At 39.9% G+C, this 12,675-nt stretch overlaps 1 protein-coding gene across 1 annotated transcript; it reads right to left on the reverse strand.

Annotated features, from left to right (window-relative positions):
- Positions 1-27: 27 nt before the first annotated feature.
- Positions 28-12,659, reverse strand: AMIGO2 (adhesion molecule with Ig like domain 2). The gene is made up of 2 exons (XM_010707402.2): positions 11,679-12,659; positions 28-5,782 (listed from the first exon to the last, which is right to left on the reverse strand). Exon 2 carries the CDS (start codon positions 5,707-5,709, stop codon positions 4,144-4,146), a length of 1,566 nt encoding a protein of 521 aa, XP_010705704.1. The 5' UTR covers positions 5,710-5,782; positions 11,679-12,659; the 3' UTR covers positions 28-4,143.
- Between the last annotated feature and the right edge of the window lie 16 nt (positions 12,660-12,675).

Raw genomic sequence — 12,675 nt, forward strand, 5'->3', positions numbered from 1 at the left:
AAAAAAAAACCAAAAAAATAACCCAAAACTTATAAAGCACTTAATTTTATGATTTCTGTCATGCACCCACTGAAGGTAAGAACTCAAATATTAGCCCTTATAAAAATATGAATTGAACTTTGAACAAAATGATTTCTTAATCTCATCACCTAATTCTCAAATTTCCATTTTTATCCGTATCTGAGCCCCACCGGACTAATGGCAAAATATGAAAATAGTGGAAACATGCAAAAATGATTTGAATATGCACTATTGTAGGGTATCTGCCTTAGCAGGGGTGTTGCACTCAATAATCTCTTGAGGTCCCTTCCAACTCCCTCAATTACATGATTCTGCAATTCTGATGCAGCCTTTTTTTTCCACTCCATATATAATAATTCAAACATTATTAAAAAAAAAGTAATATCTTAATTGCTGAACCCATAAATGAAAAGCATATCCTGTCTTCTTAAAAGCTACTATGGCCAATTCTTATCATTTAGAAGCCATTTGGAAACAGCTGTTTGGATATATCAATGAAATTGCTCCAGCAACTGTGTGGCAGGTCTAGAATCTATCTTCAGGAAGACAGTCTTGACACAGAGAACAATTAAGGACCAGGTTGGAAATGGTCCCTGCATCTGCCATAGCCAAATGGTGAAAGGTCAGCCTTTAATCCCTCAATCTCACTAAAAAGAGAAGTGTGCTGAGAGGATTGGCAAAGAGAATCGTCACTTCTGAATTACTTTAGAGAAGGCCATAATGGCACACTTCGCCTTCCTACAAGATCAAGTTTATTCCCATCAATTCAAAGATAGCAGAGGTTATTAGGAATATGCATGCTGCAGTCGAAATAAAACTTTGTGGGTTTTTGATTCTTCCTTGTAGGAGCACCTGTCTGAGATTTCTTTTGTTCCTGTGAGCATTTCTGTTTTAGACTCCACTGGCTATTAACCTTTGAGGATATAAGCTGTAGCTCTTGAACATGCACATTGTAGAAGTTTGATTTACTATAATAGGAATAAACCTGTGCTATCCTAAATGAAAATTTATGTTTTAATTACAATTTGGCGTAAGATTTTGCTTGTTCAGAAAAATGAGCTATAACCAGTTAGTCTTTTGACACCATCATTAGCAATCCCTAGAAATCTATTTTTTTTTTTTTTTAAAAGCACTAATGAGATGATAGACAGTGCAGAGTTTACCCAATAAGCTAGTGGTGGACATCTGGGCTGAAAGGACATGACACTGGCTGTCATAACCAACAACAGATGAAGGGCTAGTGTCAGGAAGGCACTCTGGGACTCCCTCAACTTACAGCTCCATTTGTAACTGTTACATACAGTTGAGGGGCAGCCATTAATTACATTTTGTGAGGTGGTCACCATCAGATACTTAGCCTTACTGAGGTCAGGAGGAGCACTCAACACCTTGCAGAAGTGATCTCACCCTGCATTAAAAATATCTTTCAGCTCTTCGGTGTTTGCTAGAAGCTGTAACCTGAAAACCAAGACAAGGACTAATGGGGATGGCAAGGTGGTAGGACAGCTTCTCCAAAGGCTTCAGTTTTACCACCTTGCTCATATTCACAATTGCAACTCTGAGCACTTTGAAGCAGTCACTGAAATACAGCCAATTAATAATGAGAGCAAATACTCACTGCCTAGATCAGTACTCAGCTACTCCAGTTATCTGGCCGCATTGCTCTGATCCCACAAAGCCTAATACTCTTGAGATCTCTCCTTTTTATTTTATTTTATTTTATTTTATTTTATTTTATTTTATTTTATTTTATTTTTAAGATTATCTGGAGTTTTTAAAGGCTGAGTTAGTTCAAGGCAGTGTCACTCTCGTGAGTGGGGGAGGGGTTATATGCCCAGCCCAGCTGCAGAGGAGAGAAGCAGAGCTGGCAGGCAGCCACACAGGCACCAGGCTGCTTGCTTTTCCAGGCCAACTTGGAATTGACCATCAGAGCTCTTGTAAACACAGAAATCCGGGTCAATTAATGTTATGTATGACAACAGATCATAACATCTGCCCAGAGCTGTAACTGATATGCTCAGCTTTCCCTAGGAATATTTGCCTCTCGGTTTCCTGCTCTGTCTCCTCATACTTTCAGCCCAATTCCATGGTCCCCTCTTTGCACAAATTGGAGAGCACAGCAGCAGTCAGGACTATCCCTCATTAACAGATGACCAAACTACATCTCTTATTTCAGTGAAGACAATCAATGTTTTTCCATCAGACCTTACATGTAAACTTTCTGATTTTGTGTTAATGCCCATATACAGATAAAAAAGACTATTTAATAGCAGAAGATGTTTTAAATTTACATAGATAGATGTATAAGTAAAAGACCCAAACCATGGTGATCTTTCTCTTCTAAATGCACATTATTCTGCTCCTGGAAAAAGAATTTCCATCTTACATTTCCCTGAATAGCTGAATCAAAATCTCCTGCAATTCTCTACTTCCACATACTTTGTGCACATCACAGCAATAACATTTCCTGATCTAATCTGTTTTCCAGCTTGCTTGCTTTCAGACAATTAGCTACACAGGACTTCTCCATAACAAATCAATTGTTAATAGCTTTGGCTTAGATGAATGTAAGCTTGAGCATGATGACACGCCTCTCAAAAGAAATCACAAAAAATGCAAGTGAATGTTACAGTAAGTCTCAAAAGAATAAATTACAGTTGCCATGTCATATAGTCCTTTGACTGATTTTGTTCATCCTTTTCCACTTCAGTACATTTCCCAAAATCATAATGAGTCAGATACACTCCAATTTTCTTTAGCAAGCTGTAATTCTATGTAAAACTCCTTTGAAGTTGGCAGCATTCAATGCGAGAAAAACAGGCAAAGTCCAGCCCAGTCCCAAGGTAAGCAAACTTTAAACAAAAAATGGAAATTGCAATTATAACAGTATATTCTTTACAATAACATAACACTTCACATAACCAATGCTGCATGATCAACCTGGGATAATCTTATTGGGTTCATAAATTTTGGCAATGATGCATGCGGGCAAGGAGAGAAGCAGTACACATAAGACAGGGCCAAGTCTAGAGAAAAACCGCACTTTCTGAATTCACTGTGAGAAAATTATTCTGTAATATAAAGAAATTTATCAAAAGAGTGCATTTCCTCCTTCAGTAAAATAAACAAATAATCATGGAAGCAAATTTTGTGAAATTGCTGGAAAGCTGTTCAATGAAAGGATAAAATGAGATTTTATCCTCACATTGCGAAATTATCTCTAAGCAACAGTGACCCACCCCTGCAATGAAGCAGGAGCCCTGGTGACAGTGGCAAGCTTTTTCACCATATGTGACACCATGCATACTGTGAGCAGTGTGGGGTAGGACAACTGATAACAAGAAATCAGGTTATCACAGCTCAATGAGTTACTGATGATTAGCTTGAGTCCTAATGACTGACAACTTTTATTCCTCTACTAATACTACTGCAACTGTAGCAAGTTAACTTTTATGTTTTTTCATGTCAATATTTAAAAACCAATATAAGCAGTTTTCATGAGTAATTCCTTGATTAAGTTGTAAGTAAAATGAATACAACATCCCCTCCCCTTAAGGGCTTCACATAGTTATTGGCAAACATGGTGACGGCCATAAACATTTACCCTGTACTGCTAGGCATCCTGAGAGAAAGTCTAATCTTTTTGTTCAGATCAGTCTTGGAAAACACATTTCCTCCATGATTTTAAAGTGGGCCTGTAATAGGAACTTTTAGGAAAGAGCTGCACACTTTCCTCCAAAGCCACCTAAGTTAGCTCATGTGGTCCCTGCAGATGAGCAGGATGCTCAGAACAACTGTGAGCCTTGCGTGGGGTCAGCCTCTGCTCTGAGCTGTATGCACTGGAAGCAGCACTAAATGTGCATGAGAGATGGCTGTGTGTGTCCCAGAGATTAATAGGCAAGCCTAGGATTGCACTGAAAATACTCACATCAGTGCCATTCTGTTGGCTTTTCTCAAGCAAGGTGTCACTTGCACTCACAAACAGAGGAGTCGAAGCTCAAGAACTGACAATAGATGCTTTTTTTAAAACATTTTCTCTCTTTATTTCTTTTTCCTGATGGTTGCTACAAGCAAAGGAGGTATTCAGAAATGTAACGGCACAATACAAATACAGGCAGCAAACTAAGTTGATGGCATGAAAGGTGTATCTGAGAACACAGAGTTGACAGAATCAGAGTCGGATTTTGTTCGAGTAGTTTTTAAGATACTCTCAGCAATGACATTGTCATTAGGAAACAATTTTACTTTCCCATTCTGACTGTGTTTTGGTTCATGTACGGGTTCCAGGAAAACCACTCGTTTGCCAGTGCTGGCCTTCTTCTCATCAGCAGGCAGCTCTTGGGGTGGTGTGGAGTTCAGTATGGATGTGTGGGCACTGCTTTGGTTCAGCTTCTTCTTCCTCCTCTTTGTCTTGCATTGACATGGGCAGGGGGTCAGGTAGAGATAAAGCAGTACTAAAACAATACTGGCTACGCAGGCAGCAAGGGTGGTAAAAGCTGTATTAAATGCTTCATGAGCATGAGGCCTGTTAACTGTGAAATTGCTGACATTTATTCTAACCTCTATGGTTTCATTTAATAGTCTTTTCTTATTTATTGCAGTGCAGGAGTACAGCCCAGAGTCCTCTAGCTGGGCGTCTGTTATCTCCAGGCTCCCATTATGAAACACCCTAAATTTGTCGGTCTCCATGTCTGGCTCCAGCAATTTATTCTCTGGACTAACCCAAACGAAGTGTGTGCCTGCATCGCTGATTCTGCTGTCACAGTGAACGATCAGCCTGTCACCCACCTGGGCATCATGAATAAATCCAAAGGCTTGAAAAGAGCTGTTGATGGTGCTTTCAGAGCAGTTCAGAAAGTTGTCATGCAATAAAGGCTGTTTGTTGTAACCTCTTGGATCGGATCGCAATAAACAGGTGTACTCACTTTTGAAGTCCACCACAGAGCTGAAGTGCCTCTGATACCAGAAGATGAGCATAGAGTACAGTGTGCAGTCACAATAAAATGGGTTGCCGTGAAGATAAACTCCGCTAAGATGTTTGGCTGGCACTGAACTCAGGCGCTGAATAGGTATCGACTGGATGTGATTAAAGGAAATGTCCAGCAATATGAGTTCTGTCAGCTTGTGCTTTCCAACAAACAGGTCCAATGGGAAATGCAAGAGCAAGTTATAGCTTAAATACAGTTTCTGTAATTTGTACAGTCCTCCAAAGGCTGAAGACTCTATATGCATTATCTGATTGTTGTAAAGCAGAAGAACCTCCAGGGCTCCCAGCTCCTGAAATACAGGGCTGCCCAGTGTCTTCAGGCTGTTGGACGACAAGTCTAAGTATTTCAGGTTTGGGGTTGTGGAAAAGCTTCCAGTGATAATGCTGCTAATGCTGTTATGATTGATTATTAAAGTGTTCAGCTTCTCAAACAGCACTGGGACCCATTCAGGCTCTAAGAATCCAATTCTGTTATAACTCAGATCCAGCCTTTTCATACTTCTATAGAGATTTCCTGGCACCCGAGAGAGATTCTTATTGGTGCAGCTTACGATATCGCTGGCACAGATGCAGGCTGTTGGACACATCCCTGGGGCACTGCCACTGACACTCACTGCAAAGACCAAGAGGCATGCTAGTGCTCTGCAGTTCACCTTACAGGCTCCAAGTTGAGTATGAAGTGTCCAGCAGTTTAAAGACATTGTCGCTGGCTCTTAACGGGCTCCCAGTATTCCTTGCCACAGATTGTACGTGCTGTTAGCTGTGCATTAATCACTGTCAAAGGAAGAATACAGAGGTACAGCATGTTAACTTTTAAGATTCATACCCTGCCTAATTTCTTATGCATGTCTTCTCAGTAAATTCGTAATTCTTAATTAATTATTAGAGTTTCATGTGCTTTGTTACAAAATCTAGCTTTTGTAAGCTTAGTATTGTTTTTTTTTTTGTTAAACATGAAGTTCAGCACTTATTTGTAAATATTTGTATTACAGGTATGGTTTCTTTTTTTTTTTCTTTCATAAAATGCAACCAGTCTTCAGTCTTGAACCAAGGAATGCACCTTCTGACAATTTAAAATCAGGAATGTTCATCTGTGGAACATGATTGGGCAATGGTATCCCCCAGGTATTTCCAAATCAACCCAGATAGAAAACAATGGATGCAGAATAAAAACCAACCAACCAACCAACCAACAAAAACAACAACAACAAAACCCCTTATAAAAAATATTTTCTTGTCTAGCAAGGTGTAGTTGCAACATGTGCTTCTTCCCGATCAAAGAATGAAATTTTGAATACTCAGCTTTAAATGTCTTTAAAAAACCCAAACTCCTAGTACAGGTAGCATCAGCCTGTTTTTAAAGATATTCAAGATGCCTGCATTAGGTTTATGTGGAAAGGTTTTGGTAGAACTGGGCTACAGTGATGGCCCCCGTGAGCAGAGCTGGGAGAGCTGCAGTACATGGGAATCCTGCACGGGATCAGTTTGGGCAGGATGGCATCTGTGGGAGGACCCACGTGGAGCAGAGGAGAGATGGAGATGAAGCATCATGGTTTGACAGCAGCCCCCATTCCCTGTTCCCCTGTACTGGGGGAGGAAGTAGAAGAGGATAGATGGGGATGGAAGATATTTTCAGTTGGTTTTTAGTACTCACTGCTCTAGTCTTTTAGCAATAGGCAATAAATTATATTAATCTCCCCACACTGGGTCTGCTGTATCTATGATGTGAGTGATCTCCCTTATCTGAACCCTTGAGCTCTTTTCTATTGTATGTTGTCCCCATCTTCCTTTGAGGAAGAGAAATGAGAGAATGGTGTGGTGGAAATTAGCTGCCACCAGAGTGAAATCACCACCACATCCAACAGGAATGTTTCACATTCTGTTGCTTTCACATTAGCCAAAATAACTGTAGAGGAGAAAAATTTTCCGCTCTGGTGCCCACCTCAAGCAGAAGTTTGGGGAACTTTCGGTTAGGATGACTCAGCTGTTTCACAAAACTCATTAAAGGGAAAAATATTTTGCTCATATTTAAGTAATAAGAACAAAATCTACCATACTCTTTTTTGAGAATATTTTAGTGTCACTACAACTTGAAGCAGGGACTCAAAATTTGACAGGGTAGTGGTTCTGTGCCAAGGTATATGTTTTTGGTTTTTTTTGCCATCTCCTAGGAAAATCTACACATAATTAGTAGAGTAATTAACATTTCTGTTCACTCTTGCTCTCCCTGGATACCTCTTCAGAGTTTGCCACTAAATTCCCAGGTGAATCAATATACATTGATTATCCCCACCCTTTTATAGATCAAATGTGGTATTCAACTCCCACATACTGAACTTGTTCTCATTTCTCTGATCTCACCCACCCGTTGGTACAGTATCTGAGGAGGACAACCCCACCAACATCTGCTCTGTGCTGATGATTGTGGCTGTGTCCCAGAGCTGGGAGATGGGAGGCTGTCTGTGGGCAGCGGGGAAAAACAAATGGAAATCAAGTGGAGAAAAGCAGAATAAAAGGAGAAGTTGTACTCTGTTGATGAGGGGAGGTGGGTAAAGAAAGGATAGAAGTGTTAAAATCAAGATCTAAAGTGTAGAGGACTAATGTAGAGGTGCAGCCAAAGAAGGAGTTAAGGGGAAAAGGAAGGTGAGAAATGCACAGGGAAGGAAGGGTAAAATCAGGAAAGAAGGATTCTGCCAGTGGAGCATCATTATTGTAACTAATGAAGCAACTAAGGATGCAGTAGTTAAGAAGCCACGAGCATGCAGAAGTCCTGTAAAGCAGATAAGACAAGAAGAGTAGATAGGAAAGGGATAAAGGACACGAGAAGGATTAAGAATAAAAGAGGCAAATATTTCAAGAGGTAACTCTTGGAACACATTTCTCCAGAGAATTTGCATTTGCTACTTGTGAACCTAAGATTTTCTGTGCAGTCAATTTATGTGAAATGCACTAATTTCTACTCACCTCTCAGTTCCTTATTCCCCTCCTCTCTAACCCTTTGCCAAGCTGGCAGGTGCTGTCTTCTGCCAACAAGACATCTACTCATAAGCCAAATTGTAGAAGAGATGCTATGAATCCAGAGAGCTGAACCTTCTAATGACTCATTAAAAGAAGAAATATGAAGGCAGCAGAAGGAGAGAATTCACCCTTCATGAAAATTTATATATACAATGGGTTTAAATGCTTGCATTCCCAAAAACTATATTAAGAGAATGGCAGGACTTCCAAGTCAAGTATTCAAAAATTGAAGTGTCACAATTAAGGTTTTCTGTGCCAATTTAGACTCTTATTACAGTTCTTAGTTACATGATCATTCATATTTATTTGCCCCCTAAAAACTTTCCTCGCATTGTGCATAGGATTTGAAGAACATGGAAAAGGGCTAAGTAAATGCCTGTACATGAGAACTGGAACATATCCAAGTCTCTGCCACAGAATTCCTGTGATATCAGGCATATTAGTAGTGAAGTGGTGACTGTTAGAAAATCATGAATACATTATTGTCACCAGCTTGATACTCAGAAAATAATGAACTTCTATATATTAAACTCAGGAAAGACTGGTCTGAAGAAGTGTTGAGATGAGACTCAAAGCGTTATAACCCTACCTAGCACTTTTGATTATAAGGTCCTCTCCTTGCTCCACTGTGTATAAAACAGAGGTAGACACATGATCTTAACTACAGGTATATTGTGAAAATAAATTAACTGATTAGACTTCTATTGAGGCACTGGAACAGGTTGTTCAGTGAGCTCGTGGATGCCCCCTCCTTGGAAGCGTTCAAGGCCAGGCTGGATGGGGTTTTGAGCAACCTGGTTTAGAAGAAGGTGTCCCTGCCTATAACAGGGGGGTTGGAACTAGGTGATCTTAAAGGTCCCTTCCAACCCAAACCACTCTATGATTTTATGAATAAAAGCTTAGTATCAAGATTTATAAAGTCTTCTACATTTTTAAGTCCTACTGGAGTATCTAACTAGTTGTCAGTGAACAGTTAGGAACCACGAGGAACTATTTTTTAATGAGCCCTAAGAATGTAACTTAAAAGTTTTTGCTAGTTAACCTGTCTTTCATGGAAAAGAAAACTAATAGATATAAGTTCTTCTAGAGGCAGAGATCTATGAAATGATTAGGGAAATGACTATCAGGAACTATATCTGTACTCCTGTGTGCATTTTTATTGCATGTAGTACGTGAGGCACAATGGATACACTGAAAAAAAAGATGTTAATAACTGCTCATTCAGTTAGTACATTGCTTGCAACAAGATATCTGAAAACTATATATCATATAACTAGATGAATAGAGACTAAATTATAATGGATTCATAAAATGGAAGACTGTTGTTGCATAGGTTGGCTTTCCCACTAATATTTGAATACCTGATTTTGCAGCAACTGCAGCCTAATTTTTCATGGAATTACACTTGCAAAATGATGAATGGTACTTTCAAAATCCGCTTGTATGTTGAATGTAACTGGAATCCTGGCAACACTCCAAATGGAGCATACAGGTCAATGCTCATTTTGGGAAGGCTTACTATGCTTAATACACCAAATAGCCTTGTGTATTTTTTTCTGTCCATACTTACTACTCACTCAGCAGAAACTCTGAGCTAGTTTGCAACCATACCCCAAGGGCAGTTTTGGGGCTGGTGTAAATCAGCACAGTACCTTTGAGTTCTAAGGAACAGAACCAGTCTACAAGGGCTGAAAATTTGTTTCCCCATTTCCAAAGCTCAATAAAATTGCCAAATGAGAACTGTTTTGGATGACAGCTTGCTTGGCAAGGCGAAGCCAAATTACGAGCACCATACTCATATTGATGTACTAGAGGCCAAACCCAGTTATTTTGAGTACACTGCCAAGCCCAATGCACAGTGCCCTCATCCTTAGTAGGGTCTTTGACTTTTGAGAGAGTAAAACTGCTGAAGTGTAACTTGCTCCATCCTTTTGGAGTACCTGTGTTCTCCCCAACTTCAGTGCAAATTGCACAGGCTGGTAGCAAAGCTAAGCATGCTAAATGTAAATATTCATAGTCTACATCACAATTTGAATCCATTTAAAGTAGCTGCATGAACAATGTAAGGATGCTAACACGCAGCTTTTAATTGGCAAGGAAGAATAAGGCCTACAATCAGCCTTACGTTAAGATTTTCATTTTATTTCATCCCAGTAACATTATTTCAAGTCTTATAAAAGTACTGCTTCACAAATTTCAATATGACATATTTTCTCAGTTTTCATATTTGCTATTAAATTCTAGCAGCTAAGATGTGCCAGCAGGTTCCAGCTAAATACTTCATCCTTATTTCTGAATGAAATTGGTAACTTTTTTGAGTGAAGGGCATGGCTGAGGGGCTTTGTACTTGAATTCTTTTCAAAGAAATAAATTCTTTGCGATGTTTAAGTGTGATATTTTTAAGTTCACTGCCAAAAAAAACCACAGTATTTCCTGAGATGAATCATCTATGCAGTAATGGTGCATGGTTCTTAACTGTTTGAGAAGAAATGCAAGACATTCTCATTTCATAGGGAATATCCTCTGTTGCCAGTAACAGCTCAGTTTACTACAACAGATCAGCTTCTAGAGGATTGGCTCTTGGTTTTGATGTTTTTTAAAGGTTTTTAGAAGTAATAAGCAACTAGATCTGCTTATGGAAAAAGAAAATGCTGAACACTGCGAGTACGGTAATTTCCACTTTCTCTAGGTTATCTCTGCATCAGCATTCTCTTTTCCTATAATTATCTCCAGGCTTACAGCTTTTTCTTCCAAATAAACTTATATACGCAGGTACATCTCTCAGTTCAAGACTGCTAAAACAAATCAACCAAAAAAAAAAATTACGCACACACACAAAAAACCCTCAAACAAGTCTCTTAATTTAAGTAGAGAAAGGGACTGAAGATCACAAGTCACTGGAATGCTTTTGTAAACACTACCACCAGTCTTTCCAATGTTAAAATGGATTGATCTGTGCTCTACGGTAGGAATAACATCTTCCTGTACATTGGTGGTGCAAACAGTGTTATGCCTGGCTGACACTTTCTGCCCGATGAAAATGCAAATAAACAGCCTGCCAATACCACACAAGTACTGTTGAGTTGTAGATTTGAGAACTAAACCCTAGAATAACATTGAAGACTTCAGTCTACCCTCCAAAAAATCCACACAGTTTCCACATCTCCTACCTGTTCTCCTTGTGTCACATTCAGTTCCCAGTCCTAACTCTTCTCTATCTGCCCACCTTGTCAGCCCACAAGCCACTTGCCCAACTCTGCACTTCCCACTCATTTGAAGGTCCACACAACTGCTCTTCCCCTTTCCCCTCTCCAGGTATCAGATGGATGAAAGCTGCATTAATTAAATACAATAACAGATGAAATGAAGCAGAGATGGCTCAGGTGCTAGAGATGTTCCTTCACAGTCTTTTTTTCCCCCATGGCATTTAAAAAAAAAACTTTTATCACAAATATGGGAAAAAAACAAAAAAACCCAAGACTGTCAAAATGAGGTTTTATTAATTTACAGTAACGATTTTATACAAGTACAATTATTAATACTTTTAATTCTAACTTTACAAATCCTGCTTCAGTACATGATAGAAATATTAATAATTGCAAACAGACTAATGGCATCATACATAATTAAGCTTTTAAAATGTTACACTTACAAAGAAGATCTCTACAAACTTCCTCTCCAAGCGTGTGCCCGTGGTGGGGAAGCTGTCACCTCTCTCAGCATCCAGAATGCACTCTGCTTTTAACGCTCCAGGGTGGGAAGGCACTCCCTGCATCAAAGCTGCCTCTGCAGCTGTGCTCAGCATTTCTGACTGGGCAGAGCTGGATTATCCAGCCATCATAATCCATGAGGTTTAGTGACATGATGGATCTGAGAGCAGAGGCTGCTGGTGAACTACATCTGGGTGATGTATTGATATTCTGGACTAAATCCCGGAACTGTCTTAAATTGTGCTTGGTGCAAGACCCAACCATGATGAAAAATGGCCTTGCATCACCTTTGCAGCAAGCTGACCCCGAGGTCAGTCTGGCAAATTGAGTGTTCTCCGTAGCCAGCACCTGGCCAGATCTCAGTAATGTTGGAGAGATGGATTTGTCCTACTAACTTCACCTACATAAAACTATTTTCTCCCACTCATCTTTCACTGAAGACTGAATTTCTCTGAAGGCAGATCAATTTTATTTTATTTTATTTTGCATGCGTTTGGCTTAAAGAAAGCTCAAATGCAGATGAACAACTGGGTGATGTACCACTGAAGCTGAGCCGGGCTAATCAGCAGCAATCCATCTATGGCACTGCTGCCTGCATGAAGGAATCACTCTGCAGCTTTTATCCCTCTTAAAAGAGCACGAGAGAAATTCTCTCAGCAAAGCAACAATGCCTCTTTTTTGCCATGCTACTTCGTAAACTAAGATACATCCTAGCTCTAACCTTCAGTTGCTAAGGAGATAATCAAATAATTAGGAAAAAGGCAGTGACAAACAGTGGTGCCTCAGTTACACCATCAGCAACCAGTCTCCAAGCAATGCCAGATCTTATGAAAGTTTAGTTGCCCAGCGTAGGATCCTCACCGCCTCCAAGAGCTTCTCTGGCAGGCTGCGCTCCCGAGAAGCTTCTCTCCAAGCTGTGGGGGCTCCCAACAGTGCCCC

The sequence above is a fragment of the Meleagris gallopavo genome, chromosome 1 (genome assembly GCF_000146605.3).
Source record: "Meleagris gallopavo isolate NT-WF06-2002-E0010 breed Aviagen turkey brand Nicholas breeding stock chromosome 1, Turkey_5.1, whole genome shotgun sequence".
NCBI lineage: Eukaryota > Metazoa > Chordata > Aves > Galliformes > Phasianidae > Meleagris > Meleagris gallopavo.

What these genes read in the sequence shown, in the direction of transcription:
- AMIGO2 (XM_010707402.2), bottom strand. Translation starts at nt 5,709, where the DNA reads ATGTCTTTAAACTGCTGGACACTTCATACTCAACTTGGAGCCTGTAAG.